Source organism: Perognathus longimembris, chromosome 21, assembly GCF_023159225.1.
Source record: "Perognathus longimembris pacificus isolate PPM17 chromosome 21, ASM2315922v1, whole genome shotgun sequence".
NCBI lineage: Eukaryota > Metazoa > Chordata > Mammalia > Rodentia > Heteromyidae > Perognathus > Perognathus longimembris.
The window spans coordinates 35,714,155-35,733,161 of NC_063181.1; the positions used below are offsets into that span (position 1 = coordinate 35,714,155).

Sequence of the window (19,007 nt, forward strand, 5' to 3'; positions counted from 1 at the left end):
TGATTCTTGACATCACAGATGTCATTTGGTAGAAAACTGACAATCTGGTACCAAATTAGCTGGCCCTAAGGGGCACATCACTAAAAACCTGTTTCCAAACATGCTCTTCATCAGTCTTTGCCTTTGCAGCTTTACTGTAGCTCATCTTTTCACAACATCTTCTATCTAGCTACGCCCTCACTTTTACCCTTGCTACTCCAAATAGGAGTTTGTCCAGTGTCCATCTGTGTATGGATTTAGAGGAGACAGGAGACCCCCTCAAGCTTAGCAGAGCTTATGCCTTTCCATATTAACATGTTTTACCTATGTTAAATTCAGTTTCTTCAAGCAAGGATTCTCACTGATTGTAAATAAAGGCTGATTTCCTCAGATGCCACTGCACAGACAGCTGCCTCTTTCTTTCCCATTTAAAGCAAATGTCCCAAAGCTGGCCATCGCTCTACCTCCCAGGAGGAAGTAGACTAGAGTCCATTTTGCCTGCTGTAGTTGAAGTCGGCTTCATCAAGCTGTGATTCCGTAATATTCGAGAGTTTCGTGTGTGTCCTCCCAATCTCCTCCAGGGCACAGGCCAGGGAGTCCAGGTCACCATCGTGCTGATGACGAGCTTCCCACAGGTTCAAAATGACAGCAGAAGGGCTGCTTTGTGTGGCAAAGTAAGACAAATTCCTGTGTAGAATGAGACAATGCAGATGGAAATGAAGAAACAAACATCGCAATAATGACATTCAAGTGAACTTTAACCAATGACATTATTACCCTGGAAGTAGAGAGTTACACACAGGCTGGTCTGGAACAGTCTAATTTGTATCCCAGTACTAAACTAACCTGAACTTTGGACATTCCCCAGAGCCTTCTTATCTCCCACAGCTTGCCTTGGTCCTCCCCTTCCTTGATCTGTGTATGTATGGGTGGAGGGGAGGGGGTTACCTTTTAATTTTGACTCTCTGCTTGACATAGTCTACTTCTTTGGGTTCAGGAATGAGGTAACTCATTTCTACTTTTTCAAAATGTCTGACCTGTCTGTCTCTCTCTATCTTGGTTAATAGACAGGCTATAAGTGGTCCATCCTTGATACCTTGTTCATCTTTCCTTCCTCTGTGTTAAATCTGCACTTCCAATCTTTTAGGTCAATGTGAGTTACTTATAGATCTTTAAATAATTTCCTATTGTTCTACTTACATGAACCTTCCACCTCCTCCAACTTACTGAATTAGAATTGATGTCACCTTCATGCCTGCTTCCTAACTACTTCAAGTCTGCTTCCTAACTACAAGGAGGCCAGTACTTACAACTCTTTAGACTCTCATGGGTTCCCCTTTCTGATATAATCATCAGCTTCATCCTTCTTCCCCATTACCACTATTTACATTTAATCAAGGATCCATCATTTTATAGCTTGATCCACAGCACAATCCTCCAAACTCTGTCTCCAAACTCACTAAACTGGTATTTTCTATTACACCTATCACAAAATATCTACTCTCATTGTTAACAATGACTTCCTTGATCTGGCCTCAGAGTAGCTGTAAAAATTATGCATGTATTTTTGTTTCCTCCTTCATCCATTAGCTATGGTGTAGACGAGACTCTGCTACTTGTTTTCAGCTGCTCTATTCTCTTCACGAGGGAAGCGTGCTTCCTCTCTTTGCTTCAGTTTTCATGGTCACACACTCCTCCCACAATCTGATTCAGTTCTTATGTCCTCTTTCCTCAAAATGATTTATGTCTTCTCTGAATTATTTTTATGCAGTGGTTAAATATTCAAGGGGCTACAATGCTTTTATTTTGTATATGTATTTGTATGTGTATTTTTATATGGTTTGTCTTCCCAATTTGACTCTAGATGCCTAAAGCTTTAGGATCATACCTAATAATTTTCTGAATCTGCTACAGCATTTATCCTATTATGATGACAGGTATTTAGTCATTACCTATTAGCTGAGTAATTGATTCCTACAAGTATATTCAGTGGGAAAAAAGGTAACCTTTTAGATAATAACTTCTCTATGATGAAGACTAAGACAACACAAAGGATTAAAGGTTACTATTTCTCATGGGGACTTTCACTGTAAGGACAGAAATGTCATCTCTTGTGAAATTCTGATGAGTTGAAAGGGTTTGTATAGACGTTCCTGTTTTGAAGATAGTACTAATTTCTACCAACACACCTGAGATGTAATCACAAAGTGAATTCATATGGAAAAGAGCACTTAGAAGAGAAGACAAACTTTAAAGAAAATTGTGCTGGTGCTGGGGCTTGAACTCAGAGTCTCTCACTCTTGAGTTGCTTTTTTACTTAATGCTGGCATTGTACCACTTAAGGCACACCTCCACTTCTGGCTATTTTTGCTCAGTAATTAGAGGTAATAATATTAGGAACTTTTCTGCCCAGACTAGCTTCAATCTGTGATTCTCAGATTTCAGCTTTCAGAACTCTGATAATCCTGTAAGACAAGCTAAGGCATATCACCACTTAGAAGCAACACACACACACACACACACACACACACACACACACACACACACACACACACACCAATTCCAAATAAGTAAAATGATGCTTGGGGGAAAATAAATGTTCACTCTAAAATAAATGTCAAAGAAAATACTGCTATGTAATAGGCTCTTTTGTGTAAGTATTTGTTCTTCCTTGGCCACTGAAGATGTTTATAGGCTATACTCGGTGTCCCCACAAACAGCTTCTTGGACATTCATGCAGAACACAAACCAAAGGAGCAGCCAGGGAAGATGATGCACCCTGAGAGCCTTCACTTCTTACAGGTTCTTGTGAGTTCATTACACACCTTCAGTCCAAAACCCCAGGACTGGCCCAAAATAAAAAAATAATTTCCTCAACCCCCCCAAACCAAACCAAACCAAACAAAAAACCCAAAAGCAAATAGCAAAAGGGAAATAAACAAAACACCCCCCTCCAGTAAACCTGAATCTAGAAATTTCTTTTATTTTTTATGTGTTGAACTTCAAAAAACTTTGCTTTTCAAATTCTAATGTGTCGGGATCTGACAGATCCCTTTCTCCCTGATCCCCCGGGGAAAACGCTTGAACCCCAAAATCTATGAAAGAGCACTCGACCTTGCCTTCCACCAGCAGAAGGCCAAGGCATACCCTCGTGGGCTTGCGCTAAGTTGAGAAAAGGTTGCTGAAGCCTCCTCTCCCCTCGATCCCCTCACATGTTACCAGGAGCCCAGGAGCGGGGGCGGAAGAAGGCATCAGGGAGACGCTGTGATGGTTGAATGGGTCTCAAAGGATTTAATTTGGGAGGGGGTCTTATATAGCGGTAATGGTGGGAAAGGAAAGGACTTGGGCCATTGGCTAAGCCGAGCTGCCCATCAGGTGATGTCATGAAACTTCCTTTGTGGGCTGGACAACCCTATCATGGTGGCACCCACGTGTTCGCCCCCCAGGGGCGGGAGGCTTCTTTTCCGGTTGAGGCCGGAAGGTGGGAGGGGCTCCCTCCCACACTGTCCCAGGGCTGGGGGAAGGGGGAAGAGCGAGATGCTGCCCTTCCCCCACCAAGGCCAAAACTGAGTCCCCAACACTAATGAACTCAGATAATTTAGAAAATTAAGATTTATTTTTGAATTGTTATGAACATTTTATATGCTATGAAGACAAGATAACCCCCACTTTTTGTTTCCTTTAGCAATCATTGGATCTTCACTTCATTTGCTCTGTATTTTACAGATTCAATATTTTTATCTTCTTCAGAATTCTGGCTGAAAAATTATAAACTCTGCAATACGAAGACAGGTTTTTTGGTTGTTTTTTTTTTCCTTTTCTTTCCTTTTTATTGCTCAGCATTGAACTTAAATCCTTACCACCTGTGACCCTGGTGCTCTACCATTTGTGCCACCCCGCCCTGCTTGTTCTTTTGAAGATAGAGTCTCAGAAAATTTTTTCTTTAGGCTGGTTTTGAAATGTGAGCCTCTGACTCTTGGACTTGTAGTTTGTAGGATTACAGGTATGAGCCACCAGTACCCATTGAATTTAATTATTATTTTTTGTGTCTAAGTGCTTTGTGTACACTATGACACTATGACTAATTTCTCAGTCCCCATCCTCCATTCCCAGTTGAAAGCTCATGCTTTATGTAGAAGTCAGGTATAGTTACCCTCACTAATTTCACTAGCTAGGCATGAGCCAACTAATAAAGACAAATTGATATAGGGTCCTTAGTGCAATATAGGGTTAGTTCCATGGAAAGAAAACTGGTTAAAGATATCAGTCTTTTTAGCCCAGTGAAAGTTTTCTAGTTTTATAGAATCATAGCCATATTCAAATACAAATGCCATAGGGGCTGGTACCTCTAAATCCTGCAGCAGTTAACAAAGGACAAGGTAACCATAATGCTGAGAAAGGAACACCAAGGAGGCTGTCTCTAGGTCTTAGGAAACCATACCAAATAGTTACCAAGGACACACAGATCTGACACTTGGCCAGAAAAGGTGCTTTTCATTCTAAATCTCAGATAACAAAGCTTTTCTCTTAGTTACTGAGAGCCAGGCTGCCAGGGGTCCCCTATACCTATATGCAAGCTGTAAGCTCTTCTTGTGACTAGTTGTGAGAATAAATTTCATACTAAAGTACAGTAGGAGAAGGTGATTGAGCATTAACAAAAAAAGAAAGAGAGAGAGAGAGAGAGAGAGAGAGAGAAAGGAAAGGAAGAACAGGAAAAGGATTTACCTCATAATTATATTCCAAACTTGGGCTTTCATCAATACCATCAAATAGAAGGAATCATTTGCACCAGTAACATGGGGGCAGATGTTTTATTTGTATTTTCTAGAAACTGTTGTCTTTTATATTGAATCTAATTCTGCTTTGAGAATGTAAAAGAATATTTAGAACTATCACTTTTCAAAATAGTTCAGTATAACAATTAAACTCTGTTTTGAGCTGCTATAACAAATGTGAAATCCTGCTTACTACAGCCATATATGGTCCTCCTGTACAGAATTAAGTTGGGGAACTGAAAGTCATCACAGAACAATATTAATGTCTCTATGATCTGTGTCTCACTTAAGGAAAGCCTCTTACGTGACCCAAAGCCACTCTTCATAAGGTTCTTCAAATGCAAATAGGAGCGAAAGATCATTTTCACTAAGTAGCAGTAACTGGACACAGCATAATCATTTGAGTCATTCATCAGATTTTCATCCCTAAACTTCATTCTAGCTGGGAACTCACCACACAGCAAACAGCCTACAGGATAAAAGACGTCTGTGTTGGATTCATTAAGAGAAGAAACTTGTGACACACCTGCCCTACTATATCATCAGGGGAAAGAAAAAATGGTATTGAAAACCCAATGGAAAAAGACAGAGACAACTGAAGGCACGCTGAAGTCTTCTCTGTTCTTTCCTGCCCAAGGGGGTGCATCCATTCTTTTGAGCAGGTGAGTCTAGCAATAAAGTTCCACTCCCAGATATTCTATTATCTGCTTGTTGAAGGGAAATAAGAAGGATCCTTTCTCCCTTTAGAAAAGGTATTCAAACCTTGCCACCTGGAAGACTGGTGAGTGGCTAAAGGAGAACAAAGGCAAGCACAGCCTTGTCTCCAGCTCTCCGGTTTTAACGCTCATGGGATACACTTAGGACATTTTCCAATTTGGGAAATGAAAAGGCAATGAACACTACCGAGTCAAAAATCTCAACTTTTCTCTGAATGGGGATATATCATGAAAACAATTCAAATTAGACTCAACTATCTTCTTCCATCACCTTGAGACCTTAGTGAGAATCCTGAGGGTAAAGCAGAACAACAATCATTTAATCTAAGGAAAAAAGAACACAGTGCTGACTCCCTGGGAGGGAAGGGCAAAATATTTCTACTTCTCGCTTTGCAAACCAGTCCATATATGTTTCAATAAAATCTCACAAATAATGGGAAAAAATGGTTCCTAAAAAAGTAATGGTACTCTAATAAATCAGGTAAAAAAACACTTGGAAGTTTAAAAAATTCTCATGAAGATATCACCTTCAGGCATACTGTGGGTGTCAACTTTTTAGGAGCATTTGCAATGGCCAGCACTAAGCAGAAAGAACTGTGTCGGAGGAATCACAATACCAAACTTCAAGCTCTATTACAAAGCTATAGTAATAAAAACAGTTTGGTATTGGCACCAGAACAGCCCTGAAGACCAATGGAACAGAATTGAAGACCCAGAAATGAACCCACAGAACTATGCCTACTTAATCTTTGATAAAGGAGCTAAAAAAAATAGGATGGAAGAAAGATAGCCTCTTTAACAAATGGTGCTGGCAAAACTGGTTCAACACATGCAACAAACTAAAACTAGATCCTTATATATAAAACTCTGCACCAAAATCAATTCCAAATGCATCAAAGACCTCAAAATTAAAACAGATACCCTGAAAACACTAAAGGAAGGAGTAGGAGAAACACTTGGGCTCCTTGGCACAGGATGGAACTTCCTTAACAAAAACCCAGAATTGCTACAAATCAAATAAAGGCTGGACAAATGGGACTGCATCAAAATGCAGAGCTTCTGCAGGGCAAAGGACATAGCTCGCAAGATAAACAGAAAGCCCACAGATTGGCAAAAGATCTTTACCGGCCATACAATGGACAAAGGCCTCATATCTAAAATATATGCAGAACTAAAAAAAATTACATTCTTCCAAAACAAAACCGCATAGAAACAATAGCCCCCTCAACAAGTGGGCTAGAGACTTAAAAAGAGACTTCTCTGATGAGGAAATGAGAATGGCCAAGAGACATATGAAAAAGTGCTCTACATCACTGGCCATAAAAGAAATACAAATCAAAACAACATTGAGATTCCATCTCACCCCAGTAAGAATGTCCTATATCAAGAAAACTAACAATGACAAATGTTGGAGGGGATGTGGCCAAAAGGGAACCCTACTTCATTGTTGGTGCGAATGTAAACTGGTTCAGCCACTCTGGAAAGCGGTATGGAGTTTCCTCAGAAGGCTAAACACAGAGCTCCCCTATGACCCAGCAGCCCCACTTTTGGGCATCTACCCAAAAGACCACACCCAAGAACACACTAAAGCCACCAGCACAACAATGTTCATCACAGCACAATTTGTCATAGCTAGAATATGGAACCAATCCAGATGCCCCTCAGTAGACGAATGGATCAGGAAAATGTGGTACATAATATACCCAATGGAATTTTATATGACATTGCCCCATTCATAAGGAAATGGAAGGACTTGAAAGAAATTATACTAAGTGAAGTGAGCCAGACCCAAAGAAACATGGACTCTATGGTCTCCCTCATAGGGAATAATTAGCACAGGTTTAGGCAAGTCACAGCAGGGGATCACAAGAGCCCACTAGCTATACCCTTATGATCACATAAGATGATGCTAAGTGAAATGAACTCCATGTTATGGAAACATCTGTAATATCACTGTTGTAACTACTTTCAATGTGCTATGTGAAACCATAGCTTCTATTATTGATGATCCTCTTGTATCCTCTTCCTGTGGTTGTACCTACACTATCTCTGTATCTTATCTGAGTACATTGGAAACTGTGTATACTAGTATTAGAACTAGGAAACTGAAAGGGAATACCAAAATCGAGAGACACAGGGTAAAAAAGACAAATGACTACAAAAGCAATACTTTCAAAAATGTTTGGTGTAAATGAACTGAACAACTCATGGGGAGAAAGGGAAAGGGGGTGGGGGGAGGGGGGAATGAGGGAGGAGGTAACAAACAGTACAAGAAATGTATCCAATGCCTAACATATGAAACTGTAACCTCTCTGTACATCAGTTTGACAATAAAAAATTTTTTAAATAAAAAAAAAAGCAACGGCCAGCACAAGAGGTCATTTATGCTATCATGGTACCTTGGTATGTCTATCTTTTCTGAAAATTACATTAGCTTAACGAAGGAAAATGGATTCTTTCAGATACCAGCAAAATCTTAGTACTGCCTAGGGAAAAAAAGCCAAGCCTCCCGTCATCATCCCTAGAGCTAAGAGTAGGAACATAACTTTTGTTCTTTTAGAGGAACAGAAAAGGCTTCTTTTTCATACTGCCTTTAGGACGGACATTTGCCACTTACAAACCACATACAGCTTGTTCATGGCTTAACTTAGCCCAGGGCTCTCTCTTTCCAGCTTCGTATTAGTGGGCAGTTTCATGAGTCATTGACTCCACTGGAATGCAGCCCACACACCCTCCATTTTGCTGTGTGGGTCCCTCTAGCTTCACTGTAAGCACTTTTCAAATTTCAGACCCTGCCTAAGTCCACTGGGCTAGAACCAGAAAATCTGATTTAAACTTCATTGTATTTTGCCCCCAAGGACCTATGTAATGTTCTCTCCCTGTGTATTAATTCTCCTTAGGAGAGTCGTGAAGACTGATTTTTTGGAAATGGCAACCTCACACCCAATTTTTTATTACTTAAAGGTTAGAATGTGTTTCCTAGCCTCTAGCCTACAGAAACAAGAAAACTGTGTTTGGTGTCGTCTTATAAATTCCTAAAACACACAAATGAAAATGAAGCAGACATTTGGTATATATGGGTATATTTCCTGCTCTCTTCCCCGCCTCCCATCTCCATCCTGAAGCTTGACTCTGGGACTGCTCCAACTTCAGTGAATTCAGAACAGTTCTTCAGAGCTCGACTAATAAATTGCCTTGTGACCTTCCACTGTCCTTTCCTACTGCCCTATGGTCATTTCCCTGCTCCTCTGCATCCAATTAAGACAGTGGTCAGAGGGAATGGAAAGACATGACCCCAATGTGGGAAGATGGATTCTTATTAAAGTTCAGGTTAAAAGATCTGGTGCAAAACATGCAGTCATGGCACCATTTACCAGCCATGAGGTTTCATGTGTTCATTAGGTGATCTTAATTTTTACACCATCACACTCAATACCTCAAATATGTCTGATCTGTCTTAATGAGATGATTAATAAGAAATGTGTTTTCTTAGCAGAGCTTGCAAAATTTCAAGCAAGTATACTATGAGGAAGGAAGGGTCTTTGGAGGGGGACTTGTTAATAAGATGCAATTTATCTACTGCTTTCCATCTCCAATCCTTTCTTCCATTTTGCCTGTTTCCTTTCTACTCATCCACTCATATCTCATGCATCTGTTTCCATGGCAACAGGGCCAAGCTGGCTAGGTTTTCACAAGAGTTTCTTGAATACAGGAAGTATGAAGGCAAAAAAAAAATCTTACAGAAATCTCAGTACTAAGATCTGAGGGAAAAGACATGGCTATATAGCCTGTTTTCTTTTCAGTCTAACTTTTGGGATTTTTTGATGTTTGTTTAAATCAGATCTATTAAAGAGTAGGCAGATTTTTAGGCCCAAGGATACAATTCTATGAAAAATTTCACATCATTGATTCAAGAGATATTTATTGCATTTACCCAAAGCAGATGACCCTATCCACATAGATTTAACTGTAATTTCAAAAGAATATCACAGTGCAAAGTGCTTTGGTGGGTTGAGGAAAGAAAGCCATAGAAGAGATTATTCTGATTAAAATTTAATTTATGCATATGTAAGATACAATGATAAAATGTTTTGTTGCAATTATTCACTAAGAAGAAATGAATGACAAAAGTTAAAGAGAATTTTTTGGATGGTGGGTGTCAGTTACATGGGAGGAATAAGGGACAGGCTGAAGAAAGTCAATGTACTGTGTATGCATGTATGAAAACAGAATGAGAAGTCTGTTTATGTTGTTTTGAGAAGGGAGGAAAATGGAGACTGAGAGGGTGCGTGAGGCTGTTGGGAGTACATTGCATATACATCTAGAAATGTCTTAACAGCCATTTTCCCCTATAACCACTGCAGACTCTTTGATGCGGAGAGAAGCAGACTTGTGGAAGTTTTACCGAATAAAGGCAGGTCCCTTTAAGCTAGAGGTCAGCAAAGAACTAACTATACAAATAATCTATGCTAACAAAGATCTTAATAAACAGGAAAAAAACAAACAAACACAAAACAAAACAAAAAACAAACCAGATGCCCACAACTCACTGGATAATCTAGAATCCTAGTTAGGAAGCTGAGATCTGAGGGTCTGTGTTTGAAGCCAGTTCAAGCAGGAAAGTCCAGGAGACTCTTTTTTTTGCCTGATGAGACTCTTATCTCTAATCACAGAAAACGCTGGATGTGGAGCTGTTGCTCAAATGGTAGAGCACAATCCTTGAGCAAAAAGAGCTCAGGGGCAGCATCCAGACCCAGAGCTCATGCCCAAGGACCGGTAAAAATTAAAAAAAAATAAATAAAATTTTAAAAAGTAAAAATAAAGTTCCATGTAAGTTTAGAGGTGAAGGAATAGTGCTGGCCGAAGAAAGTGTCATTTTTATTCATTGCTTACCAAAGAACTTTTCACTCAATAAAAGAAAAGCATAGGTATTCCTCCATTTATTTAAAAATTCTTCCCTTATGACGTGAGAGTTGCTTTGTTACCAGCTTTTGAACAAATTTTGGAAGTTAAAAGAAGGGAAGAGTGAGGTAAATGTCATCACAAGATCAAGACAGGCTAGCTCTCTGCATAGAAGTGCATCTGTATTTTGTGATCATCTTTTTATGATAATCCAAAGTATTACAATTGCTTTTTTTTTTTTTTTTTTTTTTGCCAGTCCTGGGCCTTGGACTCAGGGCCTGAGCACTGTCTCTGGCTTCTTCCCGCTCAAGGCTAGCACTCTGCCACTTGAGCCACAGCGCCGCTTCTGGCCATTTTCTGTATATGTGGTGCTGGGGAATCGAACCTAAGGCCTCGTGTATCTGAGGCAGGCACTCTTGCCACTAGGCTATATCCCCAGCCCTACAATTGCTTTCTTAACCCATAGTATTTGCATATATATAAGTTTACCTTTTTTTTGTTTAAAATTCATTAGCTTTTAGTTTTGTTTTGCTTTGCCAGTCCTGGGGCCAGTGCTCTACCACTGTGCCACAGGGCCACTTCTGGCTTTTGAGTGATTAATTGGAGATAAGAGTCTCATGGGGACTTTTCTGCCTGGGCTGGCTTCGAACCATGATCCTCAGATCTCAGCCTTCTGAGTAGCTAGGGTTATAGGTGTGAGCCCCTGGTGCCTGGCTAAAACTCATTAGTTTTATAGCATGATGTTTCTAGTCATAAAAGAACAAACCCAATTACTTGAGATGACACAATAAGAAGTTGTGATGGATCACATGTGAAAGTCTTGTCCATCTGTTATATTTCTTTCTGTGAAGGAAAGTATTTACCTCTAGAATAGCAAATGGAACTTCAAAAACAGCTAGAGAGGGCTGGGGATATGGCCTAGTGGCAAGAGTGCCTGCCTCATATACATGAGGCCCTGGGTTCGATTCCCCAGCACCACATATACAGAAAATGGCCAGAAGTGGCGCTGTGGCTCAAGTGGCAGAGTGCTAGCCTTGAGCAAGAAGAAGCCAGGGACAGTGCTCAGGCCCTGAGTCCAAGCCCCAGGACTGGCCAAAAAAAAAAAAAAAAAACAGCTAGAGAACTTCAGCAAAATAAGAATGATGCAAGATGGGGTTGAACAGTCGATCTTTTACTGTCTTTGAATATCCCAGTGAACACTGTTCCCATAACTACAGCAGCCTTGTTCACTCTAACGTGCTTGGATATAGGGCAGAATGGCATCCTCAGCCAAAGGGACAACCTTGACAGAAGCAATAAAGACCTTTGGAAGGTTTACTGAATCAGGGAAGACCCCTCTAAGCTAGAGGTCAGCAAAAGATAGCCAAATACCCACCTACATTTTCTTTTCTAGAGTTCACCAGAACACAGCTTCGCCTCTTTGCTTATGTGTTTTTTGGTTGTTTGCTTTTGCCTCTTCCTTCATACTAACGAGAGTCAAACAGTGCTGAGTAGAGACAGCCAATTCTTCTTTTTACACTCTGTTTACTGAACTATGACTTAGTTTTTGGCAGAATGCAAAGACTGGTTTACATAATTTCAACTGTATATTAGGCTGTATTTGAGGATCACAGATAGAAATCAAATAGGAAGATAGAAAGTGTCATTTACTGAAATTGAACATATTAGCTATATAGGGGGTCAAGTAGAAGTTGACTACACACGTTGATGTTTTTTGTACTTGGGTACTCACTTTAACAGTGCCAACAGGAATAGCCAACATTGGCTCAGAGTCTACATATTCTGGACACTGTTATAAATTTTCTATAAAATAAGCATTTGAATTACTTAGACTAAGGAAATTTAGGCTTGTTGGGAAAGAGAGTGTTGGGTAAAAACAAGCCAACCAAATGCACACCAAGGGCTTAGATTTCATGATCCTACACACTGGAGGGTCAGCTGGACCAAGGGGCAGCTGGATCTAACACCGACAACTGATGCTCATTAGTGTCTAGAGGCTGTTAAACTTAGTCTCCTAGCTTGAAATGCAATTTCCCTACTGTGCAAGGTCAGAAGCGAATGCCTTTGGAGATATGCATTATAGGTCTTATGTGCACTGTAAGTGGAGAATAAAATGGAGCAAGGCAGAAACATGCCCAAGCTCATTCAATACATTAATGCACTTTGTGGTAATGATCATTTCTGTAAATGGTAACTTAACAATTAAAACTTTCATAGTGAGAATGGATTACAGACTTAAGCTTTCAATTCTAAGAGTTACATTTCTAGAAACAGAAACACAAGAACCGTAAGTGACTGAACTGGCAGACAAACCAGAATTAGTGTGCTAATCATTTCAGTGCCAGCCAAGGGCACCTTCTCTGTTTCTCTGTCTCTGTCTCCATATCTGTCTTCCTATGTCTGTCTCTGTTTCTCTAACCCTCTGAATTTCTGTCTCTTTCTGTCTCTCTGTGTCTCTCTCTCCCTGTTTCTCCCTGTCTCTTTTTCTAACCAAATTAGATTATCTTGTTTATGTTCTCATTCTGTGTCCATGATATAGTAAACTTGACATAGTTGTCATGTTCATGGGTTACAATCAATACATCTGATTTCCTCGAAGTTGCTGGGAAACATCCCATCTAATTTGTTTTTTCTCACACACTCATATATTTTTTTGTATTCTTTTCATTTGAGATATATGTGTTTTCAAGACTATATTCTTTTCAGGCCTGACTGTAAATTCAGTTTTGAGTGCCAGCAATGCCTTCTACTGCTTTTTAGTTGGGCTTCATGTTCTGGGACTTTGAATCCATTCTGTCTGAGGGAACTGTGTTCTATCTTTTCTTAGTAGGCGTCTACCCTCCCTTTCGGAGCAGAAAGCCAGATAGGATGCGTGAAAATAAAGAGAGAAAAATATGGAAATGACAGAGCAAGCCTAACAGTTAGAAAATAAAGCTTTGTCTAAAAAGAAAAGAAAAAGACCAAAGGAAAAGGACATGAAACAGTTCTGACAAAACTTGTTCTCCTTCTGTTCCTTTTGGGGTTGGAGAAATGGGGTTAAGGGAATGAGGTTTCACTGGTTAATGCTTTCTCCCTGTGATCCCCCCATCTGCTCATCAATGTTGGTCTGGGTCATAGAGCCCCTCCTGCCTCTCCTCACCCAAGCTATTAAAGCCCATGATAAATCTCTGCTCTATACTCAACTCAACCGGCAGTGTTAGTGCCACAATGAGCAGTCTCTTTCTAGTGACACATTCATCCTCAGGTGTCCAGGTAACCTCTGCCTCTACCCTAAAACCTGATGCTCATCCTCCTGCTTCCTTTTGTTGTATCCAGGCGTCTACTTTTACAGGCTTATCAGGTCCCCTTTAGGGGCTACTCAGTACCTCAGGTTAGCTGAGGTACTGCGAGGACAAGGTGTGAAATGGGCGTGAAACACTGGGTACTCTGGATCTCTGACAGGAGGTTGAGCCATGCTCTGGTCACTTTCAGCACTAACATGACACAATCTATCTCTGCATGCATGATTCAATTAGATTATCAAAACACCTAAATGTCAGGCTTTTCCCATTATGTCCTAGAGCCAGAGTGGGGATGTATGGAGAGGCCTCACACAGTGTCATGTTGGCAGGCTACATCGGTTATAGGACCAGAAAAATTCGCAAAGCTGCCAGAATCCACATGGCTTCCCAGACTACTTCCCTTTTAAAATTCTCTTAGTAAAATCATCTTTCTGAAGGTGCCCTCACTTACCTGTTGATGCTATTTTTCTGTGCTAACATCTGCCAGTCCTTGCCTTTGGCATTGGGGGTATCAAATGTAGCACAAATCCGCTGTCGGATGGAGTAGGGAATTTTGAAGGCTTTGGGGCCAGTCTGTGCAGGAAATACGCTATCCTCTTGTGCAAAGAAAGTGATCGTTTCTCGCTCACTCTGAAAACAAAATAAATAAAGCCGGATCAGATTGAATGAAAAGTAACACTGATATTTTTATTTCAGAAAAATCTGTGTTAACACACATTCACAAAATGCCTGTCTGTTGTGATGGCCTCTATAAAATAGGTTGACAAGTTCCTAGCTCTTCTGAAATAGTAAAGAACTTCTCTAGTAGCTTAATAAATCGTGTCCTGAAGATTTATAATAGCCTTTCCCACTCAGGGGAGTCACGGACGCCAGCTTCCCACACCCCAAGAGCTGTCAGGGAAGAACAGAATTAGATCCTCCCCCCCATCATTCACCTCCCCCCTCCTCCTCCTTCTTAAAAAATATGTATATATATATGTATATATACATATATACATATATATATATATATATGCTCCCAGAAATAGATGTAGAATTAGCAGAAAGAAGCTACCGAATGACAGATTCAGGTTCTATATGAGGAATTACCCTCTGATGGTCATCAGACCAAAGATGAATGTGCTAATCAGAGGAGCAGGCTGGGATACAACTGGTCACCAAAGCTATCAAAAGAAATTGGTTGTATGTGAATCACCGAAAAGTGTGTTGTGCACCCAAGTTTTAATGCTTGTAATTTGACGCTGTCCACGAAGGATCTGCTATTTCAGTATATCAGTGCAATTAGCTGTTCAAGTCCAAAATGAAATAACAGAAATCTGTCAGATTGCAGTAGTTTTAAGGACTGAGAAATATTTGCTTGCATTACACTCATGCTTATTATGTGTTACAAAAGAAGAAAAGACTCTGCCGAAGTAATTAAAATCTCTTAATCTGTTGGCTTTGAATTAATTAAGAGGGATTTTCCTGGGTGACTCTGTATTAATCAGGTGGCTCTCAAAAGATGAAGGAGAAAGCTGTTATCTGGAGGCCTTGCCATCGCTCTCCAGCAGTCCTAGGAATGGAAAGCAGGATCCCAGCTTAGGAAGCAAGCACTCTACAAGGGGGCTACATTCCAGCCCTAGAGCTGTCTTTTCTGCTGGCGTGAAAGAAAGCTAACATGTTGAGAACATCCCTCAGAGAGGCAATGTGACAAGGAGGTGATAAGGACCCCTAGACCATAGTGATTAAGGTAAGGACTTACATTTTATAGGCCTAAAAATTGATTGTGTAAGCAACATGATCAAGCTTGAATTCTCAGCTCTAGAGGAGAATATATCCATAATCAACACTTTGATATCAGCTGGAGGGAACTCAGTGGTACCATAACTAAACTTTTGGCCTAGTAAAAATGGAGACAATCAACGAGTTTTTATCTACTGTAATTACATTTGTGACAAGTTAATACAAGGGGGAAACAAAAGCCTTAGATCTCAGGCTTGGTTAAGGGACCAGTTAGCATGGGTTAACCTCTAAGAAATTAAGCTTTGCATTAGGAAGTTTTGGTGTGTTCTCTTCAAGCAAAGTGATGCCCTTCCTGCAGGGCCAGGATTCCTCCTCAGATTTTATCATGACTTCTAATCTTATATATCTTTCTGCGGCAGGTACCATAACCATGATTGCTCTTCTGACTTTCGTGCCCAGGCTCACATGTATTACAAAACTGGTTGATGCACAGATTTTATTAATGATGAATAGTACCTTTTATCTTTCTTTAGTCATTGCACCCTGTAACATATTGAAGGCTGTTTTAGAAGCCCAGCATTTCTAGTAGGGTACCTGGAATGTTCCAGGCCAGAGTAGATTCATGGTCAAATTTATGTGAGAAGTGTTGCATCTTAACTCTCTTGAAAATTCAATGTACATCAGGTACTGGCTCCAGATCTGTTCCCTGTATGGTACACAACAATACTCATAAAAAATTCTTCCACTGTTGGCAATTAATGGAATTGAATAGCAGAACCATGAATCTGAGAACCAGAAATATAGCTCAATACTTTGGTGTAAGATTGCATATACTCTTCTCACTTTTGATTCTGGTTGCTATGATCTTTCTTTCAGCCTGAGTTTCCCAGTCAGTCTTTTGAATCTTGTAGACTCAACAAAGGTTTTGAAAATTGGAAAAGTCATCCACTTTGGGATGTTGGTGGAACCCAAATTCTGATACCCTAATAATGGCAATAGTAGTCATTTTATTGCTGCAAAACAAGTGCAGAATACGCAGAGTAAGGAGGTTAAGAATATGGACTCCAGGGATTTATCGAAGGACAGACTTCATGGAGGAAGCATTTGAGCTGGCCTTGAAGGACACCATGCATTGATTGAATCGATTTGGGGTGGATAGGTACTTATTCAAGGCAGAGTGGACAGTTCTGTTCTGATATATTGGGTGGTTGTAAAATAAACCAACTCATCTTCTTACTACATAAACTAGGTTACAAGATACATCATTTTTTATCATGGTTTGTAAAATTTCTCTTACCCTCTAAAAATGCAAATAAAGTAGGAATAGCTTCCTTAGATATTTTCTGACAGAGAAGAAAGAGAGAGTGAATTTATGCAAATGAACATGGGAGCTGTGGCTATAAAATGGGTGTTAACATGGCAAAAGAAGGCTTGAAATTAAACCACAAAGGTTCCCCTGGAAGACACAGAGTTGGCTCTAGGAAGGTGTCACTGCACCTGTGAACAATCTACCAGCCTTTGTCTTTACTATTGGCAGAAGAAAGACCACCTTGGATGCATAAAATAAAGCAGGAGAAAAAGGGTTTCTTTGAAGGTGAATACAGTATTATGTGAGAGTGAATTTGAAAATCAGTATGTTTTCTATTCACTACATTTTAAGAAATAGACCTCATTCCTCTTCAAGTTTCCAAATTTAAACATTTACCACACATAAGGATGATACTTTATATAACGTTACGATGCATTCTAAAAGACATCTGGGCCAAGTAATAAGAATTCTGTAGATACATCACATTTTCTGATTGTTTAATTTAAATATGCAGAGGAACAGTAGATTTTTATGTTCTGCACATCTGAGATAAGTGACTGCTACCTGGTTAGCTTAGGGAGCTGTAAATCAATGGGAAATTCCATGTATTCTATTTTATAACAGACAAATTGTCTCCCAACATCCATATTCTTTTTGGGGAAAGATAAAAGAATTGCTTGAAGGGAAAATTGTGACATGCCAGCTTCCCATTTAAATCATTTCAACCTAGGAAAAAATTACTAATTTTTTAATGAGGAAAGATGAAATAAGTTACCTGAGGTTCTTCTCCTTCCCCAGTATGAGAAAAAATGTTTTATTTCAATCTATAAAGTTTAGAAGTGTGAATACTGTTGCTTCACAGAGTATTAATTGTCAGTCTTCATCAGATGATTTAACAGGGTTAAATTTAATGGGAACTGTTTGTAAAGATGAACACAATACTAGCTACTCTACAAAGCCAAAAGATGATATTTTTGTGGTGACAAAAATAAGTTTTAAGTTTTTGAATGGTGATAGAGTGGATGCTGAATATAATAGAATCAAGCCCTGTAGTGAGAGTGATTATTGTATTGATGAGAACATATACACAAGTACACACACACACACACACACACACACACACACACACACACACACCTCTTATGGTTGCTCTATTAAATACAGGAAATCATGGTGGTAAAGCAATCCATTCAAGCAAGATAAGAAATGAGTTTTTTTTTTACCCTAAGTGCAGAGACTAGCCTGCAGAGGTAAAAAAAAAAGTATTAAAAACCAAAAGAATGAAGCTTTCTGTTGAAAGCTTCAAAGCTTTATTATTAAAATTAGTATTTTGTGACTAGTTTTACTTAACAAAACTCTAATTATACTAGCCTACTGAAACAACTTAAATTCAGGTGTTTGTTTTTTTCCATCCTCATGATCAAAAAGTGTATGTTACAGCTTTGAAAGTGATCTCTGCCTCCCAGTGGGTACAGATTTATGTGTGTAGAACTTCACCTTCCTCCTCCACAAATGATCATTCAAGTAGGGCACCTAATCAAATATAGGGTAGGCAGGTCCACGTGTAGGTTCTCCATTCTATTCTTGAAGACCTACAGAATGAACACTATTGTAGTCCATCACACAAATAGCTATAGCTTCTCTTTCTTTATTTGGAAGAAAGAAGTTTTCAGTTCTCATATTGCTCTTTTAAATTCTCAAAGACAAAATTTCTGGTGCTGACATGTTTGGCATACTGCCTAGACTCCCAAAGTGAAAACGTATCTCCATGGACAAGGGAAGGCTAATAATCCACAATTCGTTATTTGGACCTTCAAAATTGATCTATGGTTCCTTACTCACTGGATGACGTAGACTCATGATTGGTTTGGAATGTTGAAGTGATGTAGAATGTACGTTCAGACTTTGATCTTAAAGTCAGTTCTCTCAGTTTGTAGTCTGGCTTTTATCATATTAACTAATGACCTTGACCAAGAATGTTGATGTCTTTGAGATTTTTATATCCTGTATCATTGGGACAGCAATACTTAATCCACACAGTAATGACGGTTATATGATAAATGTGAAGACAAATGAAACAGGATCTGAAATATAGTGGCTTTCATAAGTTATGTGTCTTCTTGTGACATAGAAATGTTAACAAATCAGACTTGTCTAGAATGTTCTGGGAGATGCAAGGCCCTGGGTCAAATTCCCTCAGTTATATTTGAGGCAATTAATAAAATGTTCTTTGATAAGATCAAAGGGCCAAGAAAGTTTCCAAAAGCAGTAGTCTACAAACAAATGACAACAGCCCAACAAGAATATCTGCATATTATTCTGA

General features: G+C 39.5%; 1 protein-coding gene across 1 annotated transcript in view; it reads right to left on the bottom strand.

Moving 5' to 3' along the window:
* Positions 1 to 461: 461 nt before the first annotated feature.
* Unc5d (unc-5 netrin receptor D) overlaps positions 462 to 19,007 on the bottom strand; it is a 536,818-nt gene continuing 518,272 nt past the window's right edge. Inside the window, exons 16-17 of the mRNA XM_048330402.1 lie at positions 14,105 to 14,283; positions 462 to 666 (exon numbers count right to left, since the gene is read on the bottom strand). Coding sequence (XP_048186359.1) covers positions 462 to 666; positions 14,105 to 14,283 — 384 coding nt within the window. The remainder of the gene's footprint in view (positions 667 to 14,104; positions 14,284 to 19,007) is intronic.